Genomic DNA, 26,117 nt, shown 5'->3' with positions numbered 1-26,117 from the left:
ACCTGTTGCTAATTATGTTCACCTGTCTCTGATTAGTGTTCGGCCGCTCACCTGCTACCCGAGCACTAATCAGAGGCATTATTTAAGTTTGCCTTTGACAGTCAGTCGGCCTGGCGTCATTGTTTGCTACATGCAACCTGTCTACGTGAGTTTTGCCTTGTATCTAGTTTATGCTAAGTGTTTGATTCATGCCATGCTATGTAAGTCTTGTTTGTTTCATGCCACAGTTCCCTGAGTATTGTTTGTCCCTAGTCCGTGCTAAGAAGTAGCATTAGCTCCAAGTGCGATCAACACGTTGTGCCTTCGCCTTGTGTTCCATTTTGTTGGTACTACTTTGGTAGTTTGAGACATAAATCAAGTTTTTACCTACACGCCATGTCCGGAGTGGTTCGTCTGCATTCCTGGGAGAACGACCCCGCAGCAAGCTGCGACCCCCCCCAACGTGACATGTTGCAGCTATTTAAAATAGTTTTGTCAATTTGTTCTGGCCCGACAAAAACAAATTGGCCCTTTGAAACATATCTTTGTCTTTGTGTGTTGTATGTAGACCACATTGCTTAGCGGAGTTCAGCGATGCAAATGCATGTCAAGTTGATCAACAGATTGTATTATTTTCCAGTGCAATAACAGTACTGAAATGAAATATAATATATATATATATATATATATATATATATATATATATATGTATATATATATATATATTTTTTATATTTTTTATTTTTTTTTAATATATATATATATATATATATATATATATATATTTTTTTTTTATTTTTTTATTTTTATTTTTTTTAAAGTAACTAAATAGTTCCTTTTCACAGTAACGCATTACTTTTTGGTGTAAGTAACTTTTGAAAAGGAACTATTTAGTTACTTTAAAAAAAAAAAAAAAAAAAAAAAAAATATATATATATATATATATATATATATATTATGCGTTACTGTGAAAAGGAACTATTTAGTTACTTAAAAAAAAAAATATATATATATATTTTTTTTAAGTAACTAAATAGTTCCTTTTCAAAAGTAACTCAGTTACTTACACCAAAAAGTAATGCGTTACTGTGAAAAGGAACTATTTAGTTACTTAAAAAAATAAAAAATAAATAAAATATATATATATATATATATATATATTTAAAAAAAAAAAAATATATATATATATATACATATAATTTTTTTTTAAGTTACTTAAAAAAAAAAAAAAAAAAAAAAAAAAAAATATATATATATATATATATTTAAAGTAACTAAATAGTTCATTTTCAAAAGTAACTCAGTTACTTACACCAAAAAGTAATGCGTTGCTGTGAAAAGGAACTATTTAGTTACTTTAAAAAAAAAAAAAAAAAAAAAAAATATATATATATATATATATATATATATTAAAAAAAAATAAAAAAAATAAAAAAGAAATATATATATATATATATATATATATATATATATATATATATATATATATATATATATATATATATATATATATATTATGCGTTACTGTGAAAAGGAACTATTTAGTTACTTAAAAAAAAAATAAAAATAAAAATATATAAATTAAATAAATATATGTATTTTTTTTTTAAAGTAACTAAATAGTTCATTTTCAAAAGTAACACAGTTACTTACACCAAAAAGTATTGTGTTACTGTGAAAAGGAACTATTTAGTTACTTTAAAAAAATAAAAATAAAAAATAAAAATAAAAATATATATATATATATATATTTAAAAAAAAAATATATATATATATTTTTTTTAAAGTAACTAAATAGTTCCTTTTCACAGTAACGCATTACTTTTTGGTGTAAGTAACTGAGTTAGTAACTGAGTTACTTTTGAAATAAAGTAACTAGTAACTGTAACTAGTTACTGGTTTTCAGTAACTAACCCAACACACATGCAGATGTGGCTCATTAATATTTGTATAATTCATTAAAACAAGCATACCTCCCTGATGCTGACCATATGCATGCATGATATCTTTTTCTGTACTTACTGCTAATTGTGTCTATCCTAATCGTTAATGTTTCGGTTGTGACGACTCACCATTCACCTGCTGAGGAGAGTACGGCTCTGAGCTTGAGTCTGGGGGAGACTCAGGTAGAGTCCTAAAGAAAAAAACAAAACAGACAATGCAAGGAGAAATATTTTAAGTTGGGTAAAAAGTACAAGTTCATTTTCTGAAGTGGATGTTTTTGTCATGACTTGGTCTTGGGTGTGTGCTTTTCCGGGATGCAACGGAAAGTTGGCACGGGTGAGACGGGAATTAAGGTACATGATTTATTTATTATAATCAAAAAAAGTACAAACGAAAAGCGCGCACAGTGGCGGAGAATAAACTATGAAACCAAAAGACTATAGCAAAAAAGTACAAATGAAAAGCACGCACAGTGGCGGAGAACAAACTATAAAAAACAAAAAGACTATAAACATGGAACAAAAACTTACTTGGCTTGGACAAAAATAGTTGCATGAAGAATGGACATGGAAAGAATGGACAGAGCATAAGTGTGGTGAGGTCGTCAGAAAGACAAACTGAAAACAATTAACTTAAATACTACAGACATGATTAACGAAAACAGGTGCGTGACTCAAGGCGTGAAACAGGTGCGTGACATGACAGGTGAAAACTAATGGGTTGCTATGGTGACAATCAAGAGTGCACAATGAGTCCAAATGTCGAACAGGTGAAACTAATGGGGTAATCATGGAAACAAGACAAGGGAGTGAAAAGACAGAAACTAAAGAGTCCTATAACTAAACAAAACATGATTACACAGACATGACAGTTTTGTCTTTTCTTTCTTTCTGCAAAGCCCTTTTTGTTCAACACCTGGAAAAATAGATGCATCACCAGACTTGCAGGATGTTCATTCAGTTGTTGTATTTTTTGAAAAAAAAGTAGATAATAGACATGACACAAAACTATAGTCATTTCAATATCCCTCTTCAAATCAAGACTCAAAACACACCTATTCCTGACTGCTTATTCATTGTAATCATCTTTTCTTGTCTATCTTTGTTGTTGTTGTTGTTGTTTATCCAATTTGATTTTATTGTTTTGATTTTGTACGGTGTCCTTGAATGCCCAGATAGGCATAATAAATAATAAATAACATTTATTATTCTTATTTATTATTTCAAATGGCAACTTTCTGGCTTTAAGAAACACTAAAATAAATTAAGCAAAACAAATATGGTAGTCAGTAACAATTTCATTATTAGATCAAGATCAATCATTCTATTTTGAAGAATTAAATATGGAATCATGAAAAACAAACAAAAACACTACAACAGCACCACTAACTCTCTCAGTGGCCTTGTGGTTAAGAGTGTCCGCCCTGAGATCGGTAGGTCGTGAGTTCAAACCCCGGCCGAGTCACACCAAAGACTATAAAAATGGGAGCCATTACCTCCCTGCTTGGCACTCAGCATCAAGGGTTGGAATTGGGGGTTAAATCACCAAAAATGATTCCCGGGCGTGGCCACCGCTGCTGCTCACTGCTCCCCTCACCTCCCAGGGGGTGAACAAGAGGATGGGTCAAATGCAGAGGTTAATTTCACCACACCTAGTGTGTGTGTGTGACAATCATTGGTAGTTTAACTTTTAACTGGTACATTGTTGCACCACCTTTGGCTTTTATAACAGCTTGCAGTCTCTGACTTAACAGGTGACAAAGACCCTGTGGAAGTCCTCCTCCCGTGGGTCCACCTGATGCCGACAAACCTCCACGATAGCCCGCATGTCTGGTGTTAGAAATGTCTTTTTATTTGGCAGCGCACACACGCTAGGAAAACACACCCAACTTTTCCATTCCGCTCTGTGACTGCTCAATAACTCCAACTCCAACACTCGTGTCTCGGCCCGGCTGCTGCTAATAAGTATGGCAGGTGATTGGATGATCATCCCCAGCTGGGTAATCCAATCATGAATTGATTTACGTGGACTCCGACTTAAACAAGCTGAAAAACTTATTCGGGCGTTACCATTTTGTGGTCAATTGTACGGAATATGTACTGTACTGTGCAATATACTAATACAAGTTTCAATCAATCAATCAATCAATCAATCAATCAATCAATCAATCAATCACCTGCCAGCTGTGCTTCGAGGCCGGTCCTTCTACACCCCGCTCCGCAGCAGGCCCGCAGACCACGCCCCCCTCCACAGACCCCGTTTACACTGCACGCTAAATCACATTTTTTTGCCCTCAAATGACACAGATCTGATTTTTTTTGCCAGTCTAAACGCTCCGAAGTGCTTCAAATCTGATCTTTTCGCATCAGATGCAGGCCACATCACCATGTAGTCCAGCAGAAGTGGATATTTCCTCACAACATCCGGTTTCGGTGAGCAAAGTCTATTTAAGACGACCGAATTTTCAGTGCATCACTTATCAATAGTCATAGTCACCAAATAATAGGTTATATGTAATATATGAATATGTATTTTGATTTAGAAGAAATAGCGATTGTTGAAGGACCGGAATTGACGCTGTGGCGCATTTGCTTACATGTAAGTTGAAAAATAACAACCTCATTATACTATCGGCTAAGTTTTATAATCATAAATGTAAGTTTCTCAATACCCGACCTGTCTTTTGTGCCTTTAAAAAAGATTTAGAACTCTACATTAAAACACTCTCTACCTAACCAAAAAGCTGTGAAACGATGATGCTGTGTTCCAAATTTAAGTTATTTACTGAAATTGAGTGAGCCTATGGCTTTGCACTTTGTTTATTTTATACATATATATAGCATTCTATTTTAGTTACTTTGAATTTATAACCCCCTGGCGCTGTTTTGTACTATTTTTGTACTTATTTTGATTATTGTTTCTCGTCTGTTTGCAAATGTTGAAATTTATAAATAAAAGTTTAAAAAAAATAAAATAAATTGAAAAATAAAGCTCACACAGATCCACGCTGATGTCCGTTTCTTCTCTACTTAAGAGCCATAAAAAGAATTGAACCCTTCCCAAATATATTACACTACATGCATCCATTCATACATTCATATATTACTTTAATTTATTTTCACGTGAGAAAAACGCTCATTTTAATGTGTGGCGACTTATATTTTATTTTGTAGTAGTAGCGACTTCCTTCCGGGTCAACTTCCTTTGTTTTCACTTTATCGCACAGCGCATGCAAGTGATGTCGAGGCCACATTGGGGCCTGTGCGCGTTTACACTGGAGTCTGATAAAAAAAATATATATTACTCGCAGCGTAAACAGTAGGGATGATGTTTGATAAGAAATTATAGAGTTCGAGCCCATTATTGAATCCTCTTATCGAAACGATTCCTCATCGATTCTCTTATCGAATCCAGATAGGTTGTTGTATATGGGAAAAAATACAATATTTGGTTTAACAAAAGCTCACTTTTATTTTATAAGAAAAATTAAATAAATTAATAAATAAATCAATATTGACTGCTACCCCCCTAAAAAAAAATAAAAAAAATAATATTGACTGTTGTTACCCAAAGTATATTAAGTGGGATTTTTCAGAAAAACAAATATATACAGTAACACAAAAACAACCTGTCTCTGTGATCACTATAGGTGTTTAAATAATAATATAGTCTTAAATAAAATCAGTCCCTTTGGCACAAAATTGAAAATAATACAGCTCTCTAAAAAGTGCACTTCTGCTGCTATTGGAACATACTAACTACACACACTATGACACTAAGAACACCACAGTCATCAATCAACAATTCTTACATGAGAGCGAAGCCTGGCAATAATTGCATATCGCCTGTTCTGCCCTCACTATACGTGTTGAGGTTATACATCTTGGCAGACAGCTAACAAACAATCCAAAGCAGATTAATCCATTTAGGCTCTTTATTGTTGTTGATCTTGCTTTGTCTTTTCCTATCTTTACTTTTGTCTTGCACTGGACTGTTATTTTTATTTTTTTAAACTGAAATACACACAATGACAAATGTATAAGCTATGTGATTCAATTAACATACTGAAATGTAATACACCATATGTAAATATTAGCTTCACACAAATATTCAGTACTATCATCAAACAAATACTTCTGAGTGTTGAAACTATTTCGAGGGTGGAAATACACGACTGGCAGCCATTTTAAGTCCTCAAAACATCCATTGAAACAGTGCACAAAAATCGTTTTTCAATAAACATCTTAGTATCAAACTTAACCACTTTCCACCTTAATATTGAGTTACATAAACAAGTTAAACAGTTTACTTACAGACTTATCTTTTCCAAGGCTTGTAAGAGCTAACACAACTTGTCTACTTCTCAATTGTCTCAACCCGGAAGTGCCCAAACTAATGACGCGTAGTATTTTCATATCGCCACAAGGTGTCAGTAAGAGTCTACAATCAAATGGGCATAACATTGCGTCCCACAGGGCATTTCCTGTACGTGAGAAGGGATTCGTTCCCAGGGATTCGAATAAAGAACCAACTCTTTTTCTTTACTATAGTGGCCTCAATAACGGGAACCGGTTCTCAAAAAGGGATTCGAGTCCATGGAATCGGTTCTTTTCTTATCGAACAACCGGGAGAATCGATTTCGAACATCATCCCTAGTAAACAGTCAGCTGAATTTTTTTTTTTTTTAATCTGATTTTTTTTGGGCAATGTAGTGTCAATGTAATCAAACAGTACTCTTCATCAATCTTGCCTTCAAGATTTCTCTGATACACACTAAAAAATGTTGGGTTAAAAAATAACCCAATTTTAACCCAACTGCTGGTTCAGAAAGGGACGAACCCCTTATTTTAGTTATTTAACTCAACGTTTTGGGTTATTTTTTCAACTCAACTTTTTCCTTTAATTATTTAACCAACAAGTTGAGTTATGATAACTTAATGTTGGGTTGTTCCCAACCAAACTATTGGGTTAAATTATTTAACCCAAAAGTTGAGATGTGATAACTCAATGTTGGGTGATTGACAACAATGTTAATGAGATTAATCCATAATAAAAAGTAACTTTTAATAATAAAAAAAGCCTTTTACCCAAAAAAGATTCGTAATTTTGAAAACCCAGAAATTGAGTTGAAATTATACCCTTGCTCTTTCTCTTCATCATAATAACTCCAAAATGTAACCCAACACTAGCAACTCATAAATTGGGTTATCAAAATAACCCAGCATAGTTTCTTGTGATGGACCATTCATTGTCTTCAATTATCAAAACAGATTTTCAAGTTGATTGAGATCCGGACTATTTGCAGGCTAGGACATTGTTCTTTTTGTATTTTTCTTCAAGGAAAGTATGTATCCTTTAAAGTGCATCCATTGACAGCCAACTTCCTAGTGTCAGTACTTGAAATATCATCAATGACTGTGGAAATGCACGTTTTCTTCAGGCAGTCGTCTTCGTAAATCCCAGTGGAACGGAATCAAACTAAATTTCCAGCAACATCTCCTTGCCCAATGCAGATTTGCGATTCATCACTGAATATGACTTTCACTTTCATCCACAGTCCACGGTTGCTCTTTCTCGGCCCATCGTAACCTTGTTAATAACAGCTTTAGTTCAGCGTTTCTGGATTTAAATCCCATTTCCTTTAGGCGATTTCTTACAGTTTGGTGTATCCACGTTCCGCCCATTTCTTTTTCATCTGTTTCGTTTTGCATTCTCTGTTTTCAAGACATACTGTTTTCTATTTTGTCTTTTTGATGTTTTCCGAGGTCTACACACCAAAGCTCAACGGCGTCACAATGTAAACAAACGCCCTTGGTGGATCTACACCTGACATCCACTGTAATGATACCAAGTACAGGAGCTATGATTAGGTCGATATCTTTTGGCATCACAATATCTTCTTTTGTTTTTTTTTAAGTGTACATTATGTTTATAAACTCAGGAAATATGTCCCTGGACACATGAGGACTTTGAATATGACCAATGTATGATCCTGTAACGACTTGGTATCGGATTGATACCCAAATTTGTGGTATCATCCAAAACTAATGTAAAGCATCCAAACATCAGAATAATTACATTTTAACAGAAGTGTAGATAGAACATGTCAAAAGAGAAAGTAAGGAGATATTAACAGTAAATGAACAAGTAGATTAATAATTCATTTTCTACCACTTGTCCTTAATAATGTTGACAAAATAATAGAATGGAAAATGACACAATATGTTACTGCATATGTCAGCAGACTAAATTAGGAGCATTTGATTGTTTACTTACTACTAAAAGACAAGTTGTCTTGTATGTTCACTATTTTATTTAAGGACAAACTTGCAATAATAAACATGTTTAATGTACCCTAAGATTTTTTTGTGGTCCCCTTTATTTAGAAAAGTATCAAAAAGTATCGAAATCATTTTGGTACCGGGACCAGTACCAAAATATTGGTATCGGGACAACACTAATATATATATATATATATATATATATATATATATATATATATATATATATATATATATATATATATATATATATATATATATATATATATATATGTATATTATCTGCTTTTTTTTCTATAAATTTAAAACTACTGAATAAACATCCTCCAAGTCTGCTGATTTTATACTTTTTGCAAGGGGTTGTACGAACCAAGATTGTATATGAATGACTATAGCCAGATGTAGTAAGGTCATTTTTGTCACACATGTCTTCTTTTGAACTCATTCTTGTAAAGCAGGGGTGTCAAACTCATTTTAGCTCAGGGGCCGCATGGAGGAAAAATCTGTGCACACGCGGGCCGGACTATTAAAATCATGGCATTGAAAAAAAAAAAAAAAAATTAAAAAAAGACAACTTCAGATTGTTTTCTACGGAGCCCCTAAAACATGGGGGAATTTTTTTTCTCCTTCTTTTTAGACATGTATCTCATGGGCACGAGAAAGTTTCTCGTGATACATGTCTAAAAAAAAAAAATACTTTTTATAAAGTTATAAAAAAAATTATAATAATTTTATAATTGTGTGCACGAGATACATGTCTAAAAAAAAAAAGTTTTTATAAAGTTATAAAAAAAATTATAATAATTTTATAATTATGTGTGCATGAGATACATGTCTAAAAAGATATAAAATGATTATTATTTTTTTTTTTTATAACTTTATACATTTTTTTAGACATATCTCGTGAGCACGAGAAACATGTCTAAAAAAAATAAAAAATAAATAAATACATTTTTTTGAATTTTTTTTTATAACTTTATAAAAAGTTTCTCGTGCGCACGAGAACATTTTTTTTAGACATGTATCCCGTGCGCATGAGAAACTATCTCGTGCGCAAGAGATACATGTCCAAAAAAATAAAATAAAATAAAAAATTATAAATTAAATTTTTTTTTTTTATAACTTTATAAAAAGTTTGTCGTGCGCACGAGAAACTATCTCGTGCGCAAGAGATACATGTCTAAAAAAAAAAAGTTTTTTATAAAAAAATATATAATAATTTTATAATTATGTGTGCACGAGATACATGTCTAAAAAATATATAGAAAATTATTATTATTTTTATATATTATATAATATTTATATAATATATAATTATTTTTTTAATAACTTTATAAAAAAATTTTTTGGACATATCTCGTGCACACGAGATACATGTCTAAAAAAAAAAAAAAATACATTTTTTTGAATTTTTTTTTATAACTTTATAAAAAGTTTCTTGTGCGCACGAGAACGTTTTTTTTAGACATGTATCCTGTGCGCATGAGAAACTATCTCGTGCGCAAGAGATACATGTCCAAAAAAATAAAATAAATTAAAAAATTATAAATTAAACATTTTTTTTTTATAACTTTATAAAAAGTTTGTCATGCGCACGAGAAACTATCTCGTGCGCAAGAGATACATGTCTAAAAAACAAAAAAAGTTTTTATAAAGTTATAAAAAAATATATAATCATTTTATAATTATGTGTGCACGAGATACATGTCTAAAAAATATATAGAAAATGATTATTATTTGTATATATTATATAATATTTATATAATATATATATTTTTTTATAACTTTATAAAAATTTTTTTAGACATATCTCGTGCACACGAGATACATGTCTAAAAAAAATAAAAAATAAATAAATACATTTTTTAAATTTTTTTTTATAACTTTATAAAACGTTTCTCGTGCGCACGAGAACGTTTTTTTTAGACATGTATCCCGTGCGCATGAGAAACTATCACGTGCGCAAGAGATACATGTCCAAAAAAATAAAATAAAAAATTATAAATTAAACATTTTTTTTATAACTTTATAAAAAGTTTGTCGTGCGCACGAGAAACTATCTTGTGCGCAAAAGATACATGTCTAAAAAAAAAAAAAGTTTTTATAAAGTTATAAAAAAATATACAATAATTTTATAATTATGTGTGCACGAGATACATGTCTAAAAAATATATATAAAATGATTGTTATTTTTATATATTAAATAATATTTATATAATATATATATATTTTTTTATAACTTTATAAAAATTTTTTTTAGACATGTCTAAAAAAAAATTAAAAATAAATAAATACATTTTTTTGATTTTTTTTTTATAACTTTATAAAAAGTTTCTCGTGCGCACGAGAACGTTTTTTTTAGACATGTATCTCGTGCGCAAGAGATACATGTCCAAAAAAATAAAATAAAATAAAAATAATTATTCAAAAAAAATTTCCCCCCATGTCCCTTTAGGGGCTCCGTAGTTTTCTTTGTCTTACTTATGCCAAAAATAGAACAAACACATTCCGAAAATAATACAATAAAAATACCTGAAAAACTACCAGCAGTGGTAAAGTTTAGATCATGAAGGAAAGAAAAAAGTGAATGAATGATTATGACTAAATAAAAATGTACATATGCATAAAAATGTGTTTTCTTTTGTATTATTATTTTTTTTAATGAATTAAGTAACGTTTATGACAACCTTTTTTTCCAAAACACAATATAAAATGTGAGGTATAACAGAATAATGCACACGTTTATCATTTGTTTTCAAAACGGTTACAAAAAAGTGGGACCCCATTTTTATGACTTGATGGGGTCCCTGGGAGTCCCATTTTGAAAATTCCTAGCGCCAACACTGATGGAGTATTGGTGCGTGCAAAACGACCCGTGGGACGGTTCGCGGGCCTTGACTTTGACACCCCTGTTTTAAAGTGTGCTCACCCAGGGGCGTAGTGGCCTCTGTGCTCAGGCTTTATGTGAGTCGGCTGCTGGTGCTGCTGGTGCTGCTGGTGCTGCTGCTGCTGACCCAGGCAGGGGTAGCTGTGTCGGAGGCCCAGGGACGGACCTGGAGGGTACGCGTTTGGACAGTTAAGAGGCCCGGGCGGAGGGGCTCCCTGGCGAAGGGGAATAGGAGGGCTCACGCCACACACCAACCCCCCTGAGGAAGACACTCCTGCTTGGGGAGATGAGTAATTTGGTCCCGGGGTGCTGTGGACCTCTGAGAAGCAGCTGGAAGATCGGAGAGAGGGGGGGTAAAAAAGGTGGGCGGGGGGATTAGCGTTATCAGAAAAAACAAATTCCTTTGTAACAACATGATCTGCATCGGCGGTGTGTAGTCTCTACTGACATGTCAGTGCTATCGTCCTCCTTGCTGATGTACTCTTCCAGGATACTGGTGTCGATGTTGGCTGGTTCCAGAGAACTGGTAATATCATGGCCTGGGATTAAGGGGGAGGGGGCAAGACAGGGGGAGACAGAGAGCATCTGGGAATTATTTACAAGAATGTCCACACACTTTGCTCCAGTTTAGACACAATCTTACGGCCTAATGAACCCGGCAGTTCATTTTCCCACAGATCACAAATGACTTGATTACATTGTGTCTTCTACCTGTTTTAACCCTTGTGTGGTGTTCGGGTCTGTGGGACCCGTTTTCATTTTTTTTATTAAAAGAAGAATGATACAATTAATTAATTTTTCAAACTGAGTCTCACTGACTTTGGCTCATTTTCTGTGAAGAATATATATCAGAATATCAAATCAAATCAAATCAAAATCAAATCAACTTTATTTATAAAGCACATTTAAAATTTACCACAGGGGTAGCCAAAGTGCTGTACAATGGGCAGGTTAAAAGATAAAACGGGTACCGAGCAAACAACACAACACAAACAGAACACGATAAAAAAATAAAAAAATAAAAATAGAATAAATAAAAACATAAAAACAGGTTCACAGCAGGTGTATTATGGGGCGCCATTGCAGGATGGATATCACTCAGTGTTAAAAGCCATGGAATAAAAGTATGTTTTTAAGAGAGATTTAAAAACAGGAAGATTGGCAGACCGGGGTGGTGGTTCCTCTCTTTAAGAAGGGGAACCGGAGGGTGTGTTCTAACTATCGTGGGATCACGCTCCTCAGCCTTCCCGGTAAGGTCTATTCAGGTGTACTGGAGAGGAGGCTACGCCGGATAGTCGAACCTCGGATTCAGGAGGAACAGTGTGGTTTTCGTCCTGGTCGTGGAACTGTGGACCAGCTCTATACTCTCGGCAGGGTCCTTGAGGGTGCATGGGAGTTTGCCCAACCAGTCTACATGTGCTTTGTGGACTTGGAGAAGGCATTCGACCGTGTCCCTCGGGAAGTCCTGTGGGGAGTGCTCAGAGAGTATGGGGTATCGGACTGTCTGATTGTGGCGGTTCGCTCCCTGTATGATCAGTGTCAGAGCTTGGTCCGCATTGCCGGCAGTAAGTCGGACACGTTTCCAGTGAGGGTTGGACTCCGCCAGGGCTGCCCTTTGTCACCGATTCTGTTCATAACCTTTATGGACAGAATTTCTAGGCGCAGTCAGGGCGTTGAGGGTATCTGGTTTGGTGGCTGCAGGATTAGGTCTCTGCTTTTTGCAGATGATGTGGTCCTGATGGCTTCATCTGGCCAAGATCTTCAGCTCTCACTGGATCGGTTCGCAGCCGAGTGTGAAGCGACTGGGATGGGAATCAGCACCTCCAAATCCGAGTCCATGGTTCTCGCCCGGAAAAGGGTGGAGTGCCATCTCCGGGTTGGGGAGGAGATCTTGCCCCAAGTGGAGGAGTTCAAGTACCTCGGAGTCTTGTTCACGAGTGAGGGAAGAGTGGATCGTGAGATCGACAGGCGGATCGGTGCGGCATCTTCAGTAATGCGGACGCTGTATCGATCCGTTGTGGTGAAGAAGGAGCTGAGCCAGAAGGCAAAGCTCTCGATTTACCGGTCGATCTACGTTCCCATCCTCACCTATGGTCATGAGCTTTGGGTCATGACCGAAAGGACAAGATCACGGGTACAAGTGGCCAAAATGAGTTTCCTCCGCCGGGTGGCGGGGCTCTCCCTTAGAGATAGGGTGAGAAGCTCTGTCATCCGGGGGGAGCTCAAAGTAAAGCCGCTGCTCCTCCATATCGAGAGGAGCCAGATGAGGTGGTTCGGGCATCTGGTCAGGATGCCACCCGAACGCCTCCCTCGGGAGGTGTTTCGGGCACGTCCGACCGGTAGGAGGCCACGGGGAAGACCCAGGACACGTTGGGAAGACTATGTCTCCCGGCTGGCCTGGGAACGCCTCGGGATCCCCCGGGAGGAGCTGGACGAAGTGGCTGGGGAGAGGAAAGTCTGGGCTTCCCTGCTTAGGCTGCTGCCCCCGCGACCCGACCTCGGATAAGCGGAAGAAGATGGATGGATGGATGGAAAAACAGGAAGAGAGGAGGCTTGTCTAACACTCAGGGGTAGGTCGTTCCAGAGCTTGGGAGCAGCAATGGCGAAAGCTCTGTCACCTCTAAGCTTCAGCCTTGTGTCAGGGACCGTCAACAGCAGCTGATCGGCTGATCTTAAGGATCGGGTGGGGCAGTAAGGCTGAAGGAGGTCGGAGAGATAGGTTGGCGCGAGGTTGTTTAGACATTTAAAAACAAATAAAAGGAGTTTAAAATTGATTCGATAACGCACAGGGAGCCAGTGAAGGGACGCTAAAATGGGGGTGATGTGCTCACGTCTGCGGGTCTGTGTTAGCAGACGAGCAGCAGAGTTCTGCACAATACATATTTAATGACCACACACCATACACCCCCCCTACACATTTCTATTACATATAAGATGTCCGGGTCCACTGGACCCGGGGTTAAAAGGGAACATTATCACAATTTCAGAATTGTTAAAACCATTAAAAATCAGTTCCCAGTGGCTTATTATATTTTTCAAAGTTTTTTTCATAGTGAAGCCAACACAAACAAACGTGGCGGAAAGAACAGCAAGCTATAGCGACATTAGCTCGTATTCAGACTCGGATTTCAGCGGCTTAAGCGATTCAACGGATTACGAATGTATTGAAACGGATGGTTGTAGTGTGGAGGCAGGTAGCGAAAACGAAATTGAAGAAGAAACTGAAGCTATTGAGCCATATCGGTTTGAACCGTATGCAAGCGAAACCGACGAAAACGACACGACAGCCAGCGACACGGGAGAACGCGAGGACGAATTCGGCGATCGCCTTCTAACCAACGATTGGTATGTGTTTGTTTGGCATTAAAGGAAACTAACAACTATGAACTAGGTTTACAGCATATGAAATACATTTGGCAACAACATGCACTTTGAGAGTGCAGACAGCCCAGTTTTCATCAATTAATATATTCTGTAGACATACCCTCATGTCAGCAGGCCAGGGAAGCTAGGGTCGATATTCTTCTCTTGATCATCTTCGGGACGGTGTGAGCCAAGACATCCAGGGGGTTTAGCTTGCTCGTCTGCGGGAACAAACTGCCACCATTGCTTGCCGTGCTACCGATGTCCTTTGTCCCTGAATTGCTCACACACTCCGGCAGATTCAATTGGGGTCTGGCGGAAGATTTCTTTGACTTTATCGTTGGAAATGCATCTGCTTTGAGTGTCGCAGGATATCCACACATTCTTGCCATCTCTGTCGTTGCATAGCTTTCGTCGGTAAAGTGTGCGGAACAAACGTCCAATTTCTTGCCACTTTCGCATCTTTGGGCCACTGGTGCAACTTGAATCCGTCCCTGTTGGTGTTGTTACACCCTCCGACAACACACCGACGAGGCATGATGTCTCCAAGGTACGGAAAACAGTCGAAAAAACGGAAAATAACAGAGCTGATTTGACTCGGTGTTTGAGAAAATGGCGGATTGCTTCCCGATGCAACGTCACATTGTGACGTCATCGCTCCGAGAGCGAATATTAGAAAGGAGTTTAATTCGCCAAAATTCACCCATTTAGAGTTCGGAAATCGGTTAAAAAAATATATGGTCTTTTTTCTGCAACATCAAGGTATATATTGACGCTTACATAGGTCTGGTGATAATGTTCCCATTTAATAGAAGTGCGGAAATTGATGTTCTGTGTACCACAAACACACACACACACACACACACACACACACACACACACACACACACACACACACACACACACACACACACACACACACACACACACACACACACACACACACACGGCAGACCTAGACAGGAGGAGGACAGAGTGTAGGTACACAGAACATCAGAGGGTCAAATGTGCGAGAAAATGAGAGCAGACAGTGTTGACAAACAATGTTGCAACCTTGTGTGGGAACCGCCGGTGCAGAAACACAAAAGAAGAATCCCTGTGGGATGCAGAAACTGCCAGAGAAATTTTCCGTGCAACGTTCATATTGTTGTTACTCAGCCAGCGTTCGTGGGTCTGATGGACCCGTTGCATTTTGTGGCTTTTAATGCCTCACAATCAAACACTTTTATGTTAAAATACTGAACATATGTTTATTGGGATAAGGTAAACATCTGTTCAGTATTTTAACATAAAAGTGTTTGATTGTGAGGCATTAAAAGCCACAAAATGCAACGGGTACATCAGACCCACAAACGCTGGCTGAGTAACAACAATATGAACATTACACAAGGGTTAAAATAGATAATATGACAGAAGAAACGCTAATATTTGCTTACTAGGAATAAAAAAGTTTAAGGGTACAGGCATGAGCAGCTGTGAAATGTGTTAGTACCGTATTTTTCGGAGTATAAGTTGCTCCGGAGTATAAGTCGTACCGGCCGAAAATGCATAATAAAGAAGGAAAAAAACATATATAAGTCGCACTGGAGTATAAGTCGCATTTTTTGGGGGAAACGTATTTGATAAAAGCCAACACCAAGAATAGACATTTGAAAGGCAATTTAAAATAAATCAAGAATAGTGAACAACAGGCTGAATAAGTGTACGTTATATGAGGCATAAATAACCAACTGGTATGTTAACGTAACATATTATGGTAAGAGTCATTCAAATAACTATAACATATAGAACATGCTATACGTTTACCAAACAATCTGTCACTCCTAATCGCTAAATCCCATGAAATAAATTGATAAATAATTGATATTTTACGGTAATGTGTTAATAATTTCACACATAAGTCGCTCCTGAGTATAAGTCGCACCCCCGGCCAAACTATGAAAAAAACTGCGACTTATTGTCCGAAAAATACGGTATTCTCTTTTTATTTACGAATTACCTAACGTGCCAACTTCACTGCTTTTGGGTTTGGTAATTCCGTGCTTACTCCAGGGTCTTTTTTTTCCTTCCACCCTTTGTGAGCCAAAGCCTCCCAAATCCTTAACACATGACCTCACTAAATATTTAAAACATGTAGAACAAGCTTATTCCTATATTTACATCCCTTGCACACAGAAACATCCAGCTATATTCCTGAACGTGAGACAGAGGTCTCACTTAGACCTAGATTTCATACACTGACAACCCCCAGCAAAAATCAACAAGAAGTTTGCAATTCCCCCTTCAAAACAAAAGTTGTGTAAAAACAGTCACTTTTTTTCAAACGTTTTCTCCTCTGAGCGAGTTTGTCGTGTATGCTTCAAACTAGCACAGGAGAGAGATTGAACCCTTCTGATTAAAAGTTGATGAAAGAGTTTTAATTACTGCTCCGGTTTGGATTTTATGAGCCCTCAAAGTCGGTCCCGTCCATCGCTGCTTGCAGCTTTAATTTTAAATTGCCTTTCAAATGTCTATTCTTGGTGTTGGCTTTTATCAAATACATTTCCCCAAAAAATGCGACTTATACTCCAGTACGACGTGTATATGTTTTTTTCCTTCTTTATTATGCATTTTTGGCAGGTGCGACTTATATTCGGAGCGACTTATACTCGGAAAAATACGGTACCAAGAATTGATTTACGTGGACAACTTATTGGGGTGTTACCATTTAGTGGTCAATTGTACGGAATATGTACTGAACTGTGTAACTTACCGTATTTTTCGGACAATAAGTCGCAGTTTTTTTTCATAGTTTGGCCGAGGGTGCGACTTATACTCAGGAGCGACTTATGTGTGAAATTATTAACACATTAGCGTAAAATATCCAATTATATTATTTATCTCATTCACGTAAGAGACTAGACGTATAAGATTTCATGGGGTTTAGCGATTAGGAGTGACAGATTGTTTGGTAAAAGTATAGCATAAATTGGACACACACATCAGGACTGGCAAAAATTGCGATCTAATCCAAAAAACAAACCCCAAAACTCAAAATTGCGCTCTAGCGCCCCCTAGGAAGAAAACACAGACAAAACTGCCTCTAACTCCCAGTAGGAATGTCGTAGAGACATGAAACAAAAACCTCTATGTAGGTCTCACTTAGACCTAGATTTCATACACTGACAACCCCCAGCAAAAATCAACAAGAAGTTTGCAATTCCCCCTTCAAAACAAAAGTTGTGTAAAAACAGTCACTTTTTTCAAACGTTTTCTCCTCTGAGCGCGTTTGTCATGTCTGCTTCAAACTAGCACAGGAGAGAGATTGAACCCTTCTGATTAAAAGTTGATGAAAGAGTTTTAATTACTGCTCCGGTTTGGATTTTATGAGCCCTCAAAGCCGGTCCCGTCCATCGCTGCTTGCAGCTTTAATTTTAAATTGCCTTTCAAATGTCTATTCTTGGTGTTGGCTTTTATCAAATACATTTCCCCCAAAAATGCGACTTATACTCCAGTGCGACTTATATATGTTTTTTTTCCTTCTTTATTATGCATTTTTGGCAGGTGCGACTTATATTCGGAGCGACTTATACTCGGAAAAATATGGTACCAAGAATTGATTTACGTGGACAACTTATTGGGGTGTTACCATTTAGTGGTCAATTGTACGGAATATGTACTGAACTGTGTAACCTACCGTATTTTTCGGACTATAAGTCGCATTTTTTTTCATAGTTTGGCCGGGGGTGCGACTTATACTCAGGAGCGACTTATGTGTGAAATGATTAACACATTAGCGTAAAACAATATTATTTATCTCATTCACGTAAGAGACTAGACGTATAAGATTTCATGGGATTTAGCGATTAGGAGTGACAGATTGTTTGGTAAACGTATAGCATGTTCTATATGTTATAGTTATTTGAATGACTCTTACCATAATATGTTACGTTAACATACCAGTTGGTTATTTATGCCTCATATAACGTACACTTATTCAGCCTGTTGTTCACTATTCTTTATTTATTAGGGACCGAGTCCCTTTGGGACAGAGGACCCTATTGAATTTCTAGTGTTTTATTATTATACCGCCGCCTCTTTAAGCTGTAAATTGACCCCCTTAACATGCTTCAAAACTCACCAAATTGGACACACACATCAGGACTGGCGAAAATTGCGATCTATTCAAAAAAACCAAACCCCAAAACTCAAAATTGCGCTCTAGCGCCCCCTAGGAAGAAAACAGACAAAACTGCCTCTAACTCCCAGTAAGAATGTCGTAAAGACATGAAACAAAAACCTCTACGTAGGTCTCACTTAGACCTAGATTTCATACACTGACAACCCCCAGCAAAAATCAACAAGAAGTTTGCAATTCCCCCTTCAAAACAAAAGTTGTGTAAAAACAGTCACTTTTTTCAAACGTTGTCTCCTCTGAGCGAGTTTGTCGTGTCTGCTTCAAACTAGCACAGGAGAGAGATTGAACCCTTCTGATTAAAAGTTGATGAAAGAGTTTTAATTACTGCTCCGGTTTGGATTTTATGAGCCCTCAAAGTCGGTCCCGTCCATCGCTGCTTGCAGCTTTAATTAGGGCCCGCATGGCCCATTGTATAAGGACTCCCTTATGCAATGGGACATAAGGACCTATTGAATTTCTAAGGTTTTATTATTATTATTATACCGGCCGCCTCTTTGAGCACTAATTTGACCCACCTAGCATGCTTCAAAACTCACCATATTTGACCCACACATCAGGACCTGCGAAAATTGTCTTTTAATTAAAAAAACCAACCCCAAAACTCAAAATTGCGCTCTAGCGCCCCCTAGGAAAAAAATTTGACAAAAGTATTGGGACACTTAGGGCGAAAACTTGACACAAGTATTGGGACACTTAGGAATAGAACTGGACAAAAGTATTGGGACACCTTGGATGAAAACTGGACAACACTATTGGGACACTTGGGACTAAAACTTGACACACGCATTGGGACAATTATAACTAAAACTAGACAAAAGTATTGGGACACTTAGCACGACTACTGGACAAAAGTATTGGGACACCTACACTGGACCGAAGTATTGGGACACTAAGGACTACAACTTGACAAAAGTATTGGGACACTTCGTAATACCACTAGACAAATGTATTGGGACACTTAGGACTAAAACTGTAAAAAAGTATTGGGACACTTAGGACTACCACTGGACTAAAGTATTGGGACACCTACACTGGACAAAAGTATTGGGACACTTAGGACTAAAACTTGACACACGCATTGGGACGATTATAACTAAAACTGGACACAAGTATTGGGACACTTAGGACGACTACTGGACAAAAGTATTGGGACACCTACACTGGACCGAAGTATTGGGACACTAAGGACTACAACTTGACAAAAGTATTGGGACACTTCGTAATACCACTAGACAAATGTATTGGGACACTTAGGACTAAAACTGTAAAAAAGTATTGGGACACTTAGGACTACCACTGGACTAAAGTATTGGGACACCTACACTGGACAAAAGTATTGGGACACTTAGGACTAAAACTTGACACACGCATTGGGACAATTATAACTAAAACTGGACAAAAGTATTGGGACACTTAGGACGACTACTGGACAAAAGTATTGGGACACCTACACTGGACCGAAGTATTGGGACACTAAGGACTACAACTTGACAAAAGTATTGGGACACTTCGTAATACCACTAGACAAATGTATTGGGACACTTAGGACTAAAACTGTAAAAAAGTATTGGGACACTTAGGACTACCACTGGACTAAAGTATTGGGACACCTACACTGGACAAAAGTATTGGGACACTTAGGACTAAAACTTGACACACGCATTGGGACAATTATAACTAAAACTGGACAAAAGTATTGGGACACTTAGGACGACTACTGGACAAAAGTATTGGGACACCTACACTGGACCGAAGTATTGGGACACTAAGGACTACAACTTGACAAAAGTATTGGGACACTTCGTAATACCACTAGACAAATGTATTGGGACACTTAGGACTAAAACTGTAAAAAAGTATTGGGACACTTAGGACTACCACTGGACTAAAGTATTGGGACACCTACACTGGACAAAAGTATTGGGACACTTAGGACTAAAACTTGACACACGCATTGGGACAATTATAACTAAAACTGGACAAAAGTATTGGGACACTTAGGACGACTACTGGACAAAAGTATTGGGACACCTACACTGGACCGAAGTATTGGGACACTAAGGACTACAACTTGACAAAAGTATTGGGACACTTCGTAATACCACTAGACAAATGTATTGGGACACTTAGGACTAAAACTGTAAAAAAGTATTGGGACACTTAGGACTACCACTGGACTAAAGTATTGGGACACCTACACTGGACAAAAGTATTGGGACACTTAGGACTAAAACTTGACACACGCATTGGGACAATTATAACTAAAACTGGACAAAAGTATTGGGACACTTAGGACGACTACTGGACAAAAGTATTGGGACACCTACACTGGACCGAAGTATTGGGACACTAAGGACTACAACTTGACAAAAGTATTGGGACACTTCGTAATACCACTAGACAAATGTATTGGGACACTTAGGACTAAAACTGTAAAAAAGTATTGGGACACTTAGGACTACCACTGGACAAAAGTATTGGGACACTTAGGACTAAAACTGGACAAATGTATTGGGACACTTGGGACGAAAACTGGACAAAAGCATTGGGACACTTAGGACTAGCACCTGCCAAATACGCGGGCCCGACCAACGCTGCTTGCAGCTTTAATTTTAAATTGCCTTTCAAATGTCTATTCTTGGTGTTGGCTTTTATCAAATACATTTCCCCCAAAAATGCGACTTATACTCCAGTGCGACTTATATATGTTTTTTTTCCTTCCTTATTATGCATTTTCGGCCGGTGCGACTTATATTCCGGAGCGACTTATACTCGGAAAAATACGGTACCATGAATTGATTTACGTGGACCCCGACTTAAACAAGTTGAACAACTTATTGGGGTGTTACCATTTAGTGGTCAATTGTACGGAATATGTACTGAACTGTGTAATCGACTAATACAAGTTTCAATCAATCAATCAATCAATCAATTTATGATCATTGTTTTCATTCTTACAATCAACAGCTTGATTGTGCGTATGTTTTTTTTTCCAGGGTGGTGTGTTGAAGCTTAGGGTAAGGACCGTGGTAAGACTACTGCATGGGCAAACTATTTCAATTCCCTTTTTCCCCGAAGTTATGATAGATAAAGCATTTCTTTGGGAGGGGTTGCTTGGAATTTGTGTATAAACATCAGAAAAAAAAGCCCTATTTATTCTTCCTTATCCACAAACGCTGTTCCACTTATTAATAAACATTGAAATGTTTTTCAACAGCAGTAACGAAGCGCCACTCGTCTAAAACCAGACCACATGTTCCATGGCCAGATTAGAGTCACTCGGCATTTTATTGTTCTGCATCAATCTTCACATTGCAATGTCAAGTTCCTCTGCAACCTTTAACATGTTTATACTGTCGTCAGTGGCTAGAAGCAGATGGTAAATGTCTCTTTCTAAAGCATGCCAGTGCAGCAGAGAAAAGCAGGATAGGTTCCCCCCCACTAAAATAAGTTCCAGATGTGCACCCCACCCACAACAGCCGTAAATCTAAAGTGGCAGGCCTGATAACGAAAGGCTGGAGGGAGGGTGGAGGCTGGATGGATGGAAGGAGGGTGAGGATGGAGGGGGGGGGGGTGCATGGAAGACAACATACAAGTTGGATGTACGGGGGATGGAATGATGGAAGAAACAAAGGACAACTGCATAGAGAAGATGAAACAAGTGGTGTCCAAACTTGATCCACAAAGGGCTTCGGACTGAAAAGTCAAAGCAAGAAGGGGCCATTTTGACATTATTTTGGGGAAAAAATGCTAACAACATACAAACCCCGTTTCCATATGAGTTGGGAAATTGTGTTAGATGTAAATATAAACGGAATACAATGATTTGCTAATCATTTTCAACCCACATTCAATTGAATACACTACAAAGACAACATATTTGATGTTCAAACTCATAAACTTTCCCAAAGTAGTTGGGAAAGGGCATGTTCACCACTGTGTTACATGGCCTTTCCTTTTAACAACACTCAGTAAACGTTTGGGAACTGAGGAGACACATTTTTTAAGCTTCTCAGGTGGAATTCTTCCCCATTCTTGCTTGATGTACAGCTTAAGTTGTTCAACAGTCCGGGGGTCTCCGTTGTGCTATTTTAGGCTTCATAATGCGCCACACATTTTCAACGGGAGACAGGTCTGGACTACAGGCAGGCCAGTCTAGTACCCGCACTTTTTTTTACTATGAAGCCACGTTGATGTAACACGTGGCTTGGCATTGTCTTGCTGAAATAAGCAGGGGCGTCCATGGCAACGTTGCTTGGATGGCAACATATGTTGCTCCAAAACCTGTATGTACCTTTCAGCATTAATGGTGCCTTCACAGATGTGTAAGTTACCCATGTCTTGGGCACTAATACACCCCCATACCATCACACATGCTGGCTTTTCCACTTTGCGCCTATAACAATCCGGATGGTTCTTTTCCTCTTTGGTCCGGAGGACACGACGTCCACAGTTTCCAAAAACAATTTGAAATGTGAACTCGTCAGACCACAGAACACTTTTCCACTTTGTATCAGTCCATCTTAGATGAGCTCAGGCCCAGCGAAGCAGACGGCATTTCTGGGTGTTGTTGATAAACGGTTTTCGCCTTGCATAGGAGAGTTTTAACTTGCACTTACAGATGTAGCGACCAACTGTAGTTACTGACAGTGGGTTTCTGAAGTGTGCCTGAGCCCTTGTGGTGATATCCTTTACACACCGATGTCGCTTGTTGATGCAGTACAGCCTGAGGGATCGAAGGTCACGGGCTTAGCTGCTTACGTGCAGTGATTTCTCCAGATTCTCTGAACCCTTTGATGATATTACGGACCGTAGATGGTGAAATCCCTAAATTCCTTGCAATAGCTGGTTGAGAAAGGTTTTTCTTAAACTGTTCAACAATTTGCTCACGCATTTGTTGACAAAGTGGTGACCCTCGCCCCATCCTTGTTTGTGAATGACTGAGCATTTCATGGAATCTACTTTTATACCCAATCATGGCACCCACCTGTTCCCAATTAGCCTGCACACCTGTGGGATGTTCCAAATAAGTGTTTGATGAGCATTCCTCAACTTTATCAGTATTTATTGCCACCTTTCCCAACTTCTTTGTCACGTGTTGCTGCCATCAAATTCTAAAGTTAATGATTATTTGCAAAAAAAAAAAAAAAAGTATCAGTTTGAACATCAAATATGTTGTCTTTGTAGCATATTCAATTGAATATGGCTTGAAAATGATTTGCAAATCATTGTATTCCGTTTATATTTACATCTAACACAATTTCCCAACTCATATGGAAACGGGGTTTGTAATATTTGTTGTGTTCGGCAACGTTAATTCATCAGCGTCCATCTCGAAACAATGCGATGGATGTGCAAGTTTGCCACTGCTCTGGTGTTTTCTCAGTGCAGCTGCGTCCGACAAGAAACAGTGAATTTATTGTCACACTCAACTTCCATACAGACTGATCTTTTCACAGATTGGAGCGGTGTGTGTGGATGTATATACAGATGGGTGTGTGTGTGTGTGTGTGTTATGACATTTTTTCCAAAGCCTGTCTGTCAGCAAAGCATTAATCTGAATTGCACACAAACAAAAAGAGTGTGTGTGTATTGATTGATTGATCGATTGATTGATAAGTTTATTGACATCTTAAAGAATTGAATCCTTGTACCGTATTTTTCGGACTGTAAGTCGCTCCGGAGTATAAGTCGCACCTGCCAAAAATGCATAATAAAGAAGGAAAAAAACATATATAAGTCGCACTGGAGTATAAGTCGCATTTTTGGGGGAAATGTATTTGATAAAAGCCAACACCAAGAATAGACATTTGAAAGGCAATTTAAAATAAATCAAGAATAGTGAACAACAGGCTGAATAAGTGTACGTTATATGAGGCATAAATAACCAACTGGTATGTTAACGTAACATATTATGGTAAGAGTCATTCAAATAACTATAACATATAGAACATGCTATACGTTTACCAAACAATCTGTCACTCCTAATCGCTAAATCCCATGAAATCTTATACGTCTAATCTCTTACGTGAATGAGATCAATAATATTATAATGTGTTAATCATTTCACACATAAGTCGCTCCTGAGTATAAGTCGCACCCCCGGCCAAACTATGAAAAAAACTGCGAATTATAGTCCGAAAAATACGGTAATGCTTTAAAAAGGCAAATGGATGGCACAAAAAGCCAAAAGGCTTGTTTCCATCGTGGCCCATTAAATATTCATCACATTTGATACATTCAATAATAAAAGATATATAACCTGTAACATGTATATAAAAAAATACGTTATATATACGGGGTATGTACACTATGTACATGACACTATGTACATGACTATGCACATCTTGACTCCAAGAGTGTGCAAAACAGAATGAGAAAATATATATACGGTATTTTTCGGACTATAAGTGGCAGTTTTTTTCCATAGTTTGGCCGGGGGTGCGACTTATACTCAGGAGCGACTTATGTGTGAAATGATTAACACATTAGCGTAAAATATCAAATAATATTATTGATCTCATTCACGTAAGAGACTAGACGTATAAGATTTCATGGGATTTAGCGATTAGGAGTGACAGATTGTTTGGTAAACGTATAGCATGTTCTATATGTTATAGTTATTTGAATGACTCTTTTAATTACTGCTCCGGTTTGGATTTTATGAGCCCTCAAAGTCGGTCCCGTCCATCGCTGCTTGCAGCTTTAATTTTAAATTGCTTTTCAAATGTCTATTCTTGGTGTTGGCTTTTATCAAATACATTTCCCCAGAAAATGCGACTTATACTCCAGTGCGACTTATATATGTTTTTTTCCTTCTTTATTATGCATTTTTGGCAGGTGCGACTTATATTCGGAGCGACTTATACTCGGAAAAATACGGTACCAAGAATGGATTTATGTGGACAACTTATTGGGGTGTTACCATTTAGTGGTCAATTGTACGGAATATGTACTGAACTGTGTAACCTACCGTATTTTTCGGACTATAAGTCGCATTTTTTTTCATAGTTTGGCCGGGGGTGCGACTTATACTCAGGAGCGACTTATGTGTGAAATGATTAACACATTAGTGTAAAATATCAAATAATATTATTGATCTCATTCACGTAAGAGACTAGACGTATAAGATTTCATGGGATTTAGCAATTAGGAGTGACAGATTGTTTGGTAAGCGTATAGCATGTTCTATATGTTATAATTATTTGAATGACTCTTACCATAATATGTTACGTTAACATACCAGTTGGTTATTTATGCCTCATATAACGTACACTTATTCAGCCTGTTGTTCACTATTCTTGATTTATTTGAAATTGCCTTTCAAATGTCTATTCTTGGTGTTGGCTTTTATCAAATACATTTCCCCCAAAAATGCGACTTATACTCCAGTGCGACTTATATATGTTTTTTCCCTTCTTTATTATGCATTTTCGGCCGGTGCGACTTATACTCCAGAGCGACTTATACTGCGAAAAATACAGTA

At 37.5% G+C, this 26,117-nt stretch overlaps 1 protein-coding gene across 5 annotated transcripts in view; it reads right to left on the bottom strand.

The window, feature by feature from the left end:
• The window catches only part of myrf (myelin regulatory factor), a 198,459-nt gene that overhangs the window by 105,453 nt on the left and 66,889 nt on the right, over positions 1 to 26,117 (bottom strand). For all 5 annotated transcript variants that reach the window (XM_072913970.1, XM_072913971.1, XM_061969539.2 and 2 more), the window contains exons 2-4: positions 11,540 to 11,630; positions 11,134 to 11,421; positions 2,052 to 2,113 (exon numbers count right to left, since the gene is read on the bottom strand). In XM_072913970.1, the coding sequence (XP_072770071.1) occupies positions 2,052 to 2,113; positions 11,134 to 11,421; positions 11,540 to 11,630 (441 nt within the window). The remainder of the gene's footprint in view (positions 1 to 2,051; positions 2,114 to 11,133; positions 11,422 to 11,539; positions 11,631 to 26,117) is intronic.

The sequence above is a fragment of the Nerophis lumbriciformis genome, linkage group LG10 (assembly GCF_033978685.3).
Source record: "Nerophis lumbriciformis linkage group LG10, RoL_Nlum_v2.1, whole genome shotgun sequence".
In the NCBI taxonomy this organism is placed as follows: Eukaryota; Metazoa; Chordata; class Actinopteri; order Syngnathiformes; family Syngnathidae; genus Nerophis; species Nerophis lumbriciformis.
Note: the sequence above shows the minus strand (reverse complement) of the source record. Positions and strands in the feature narration are given on the sequence as shown.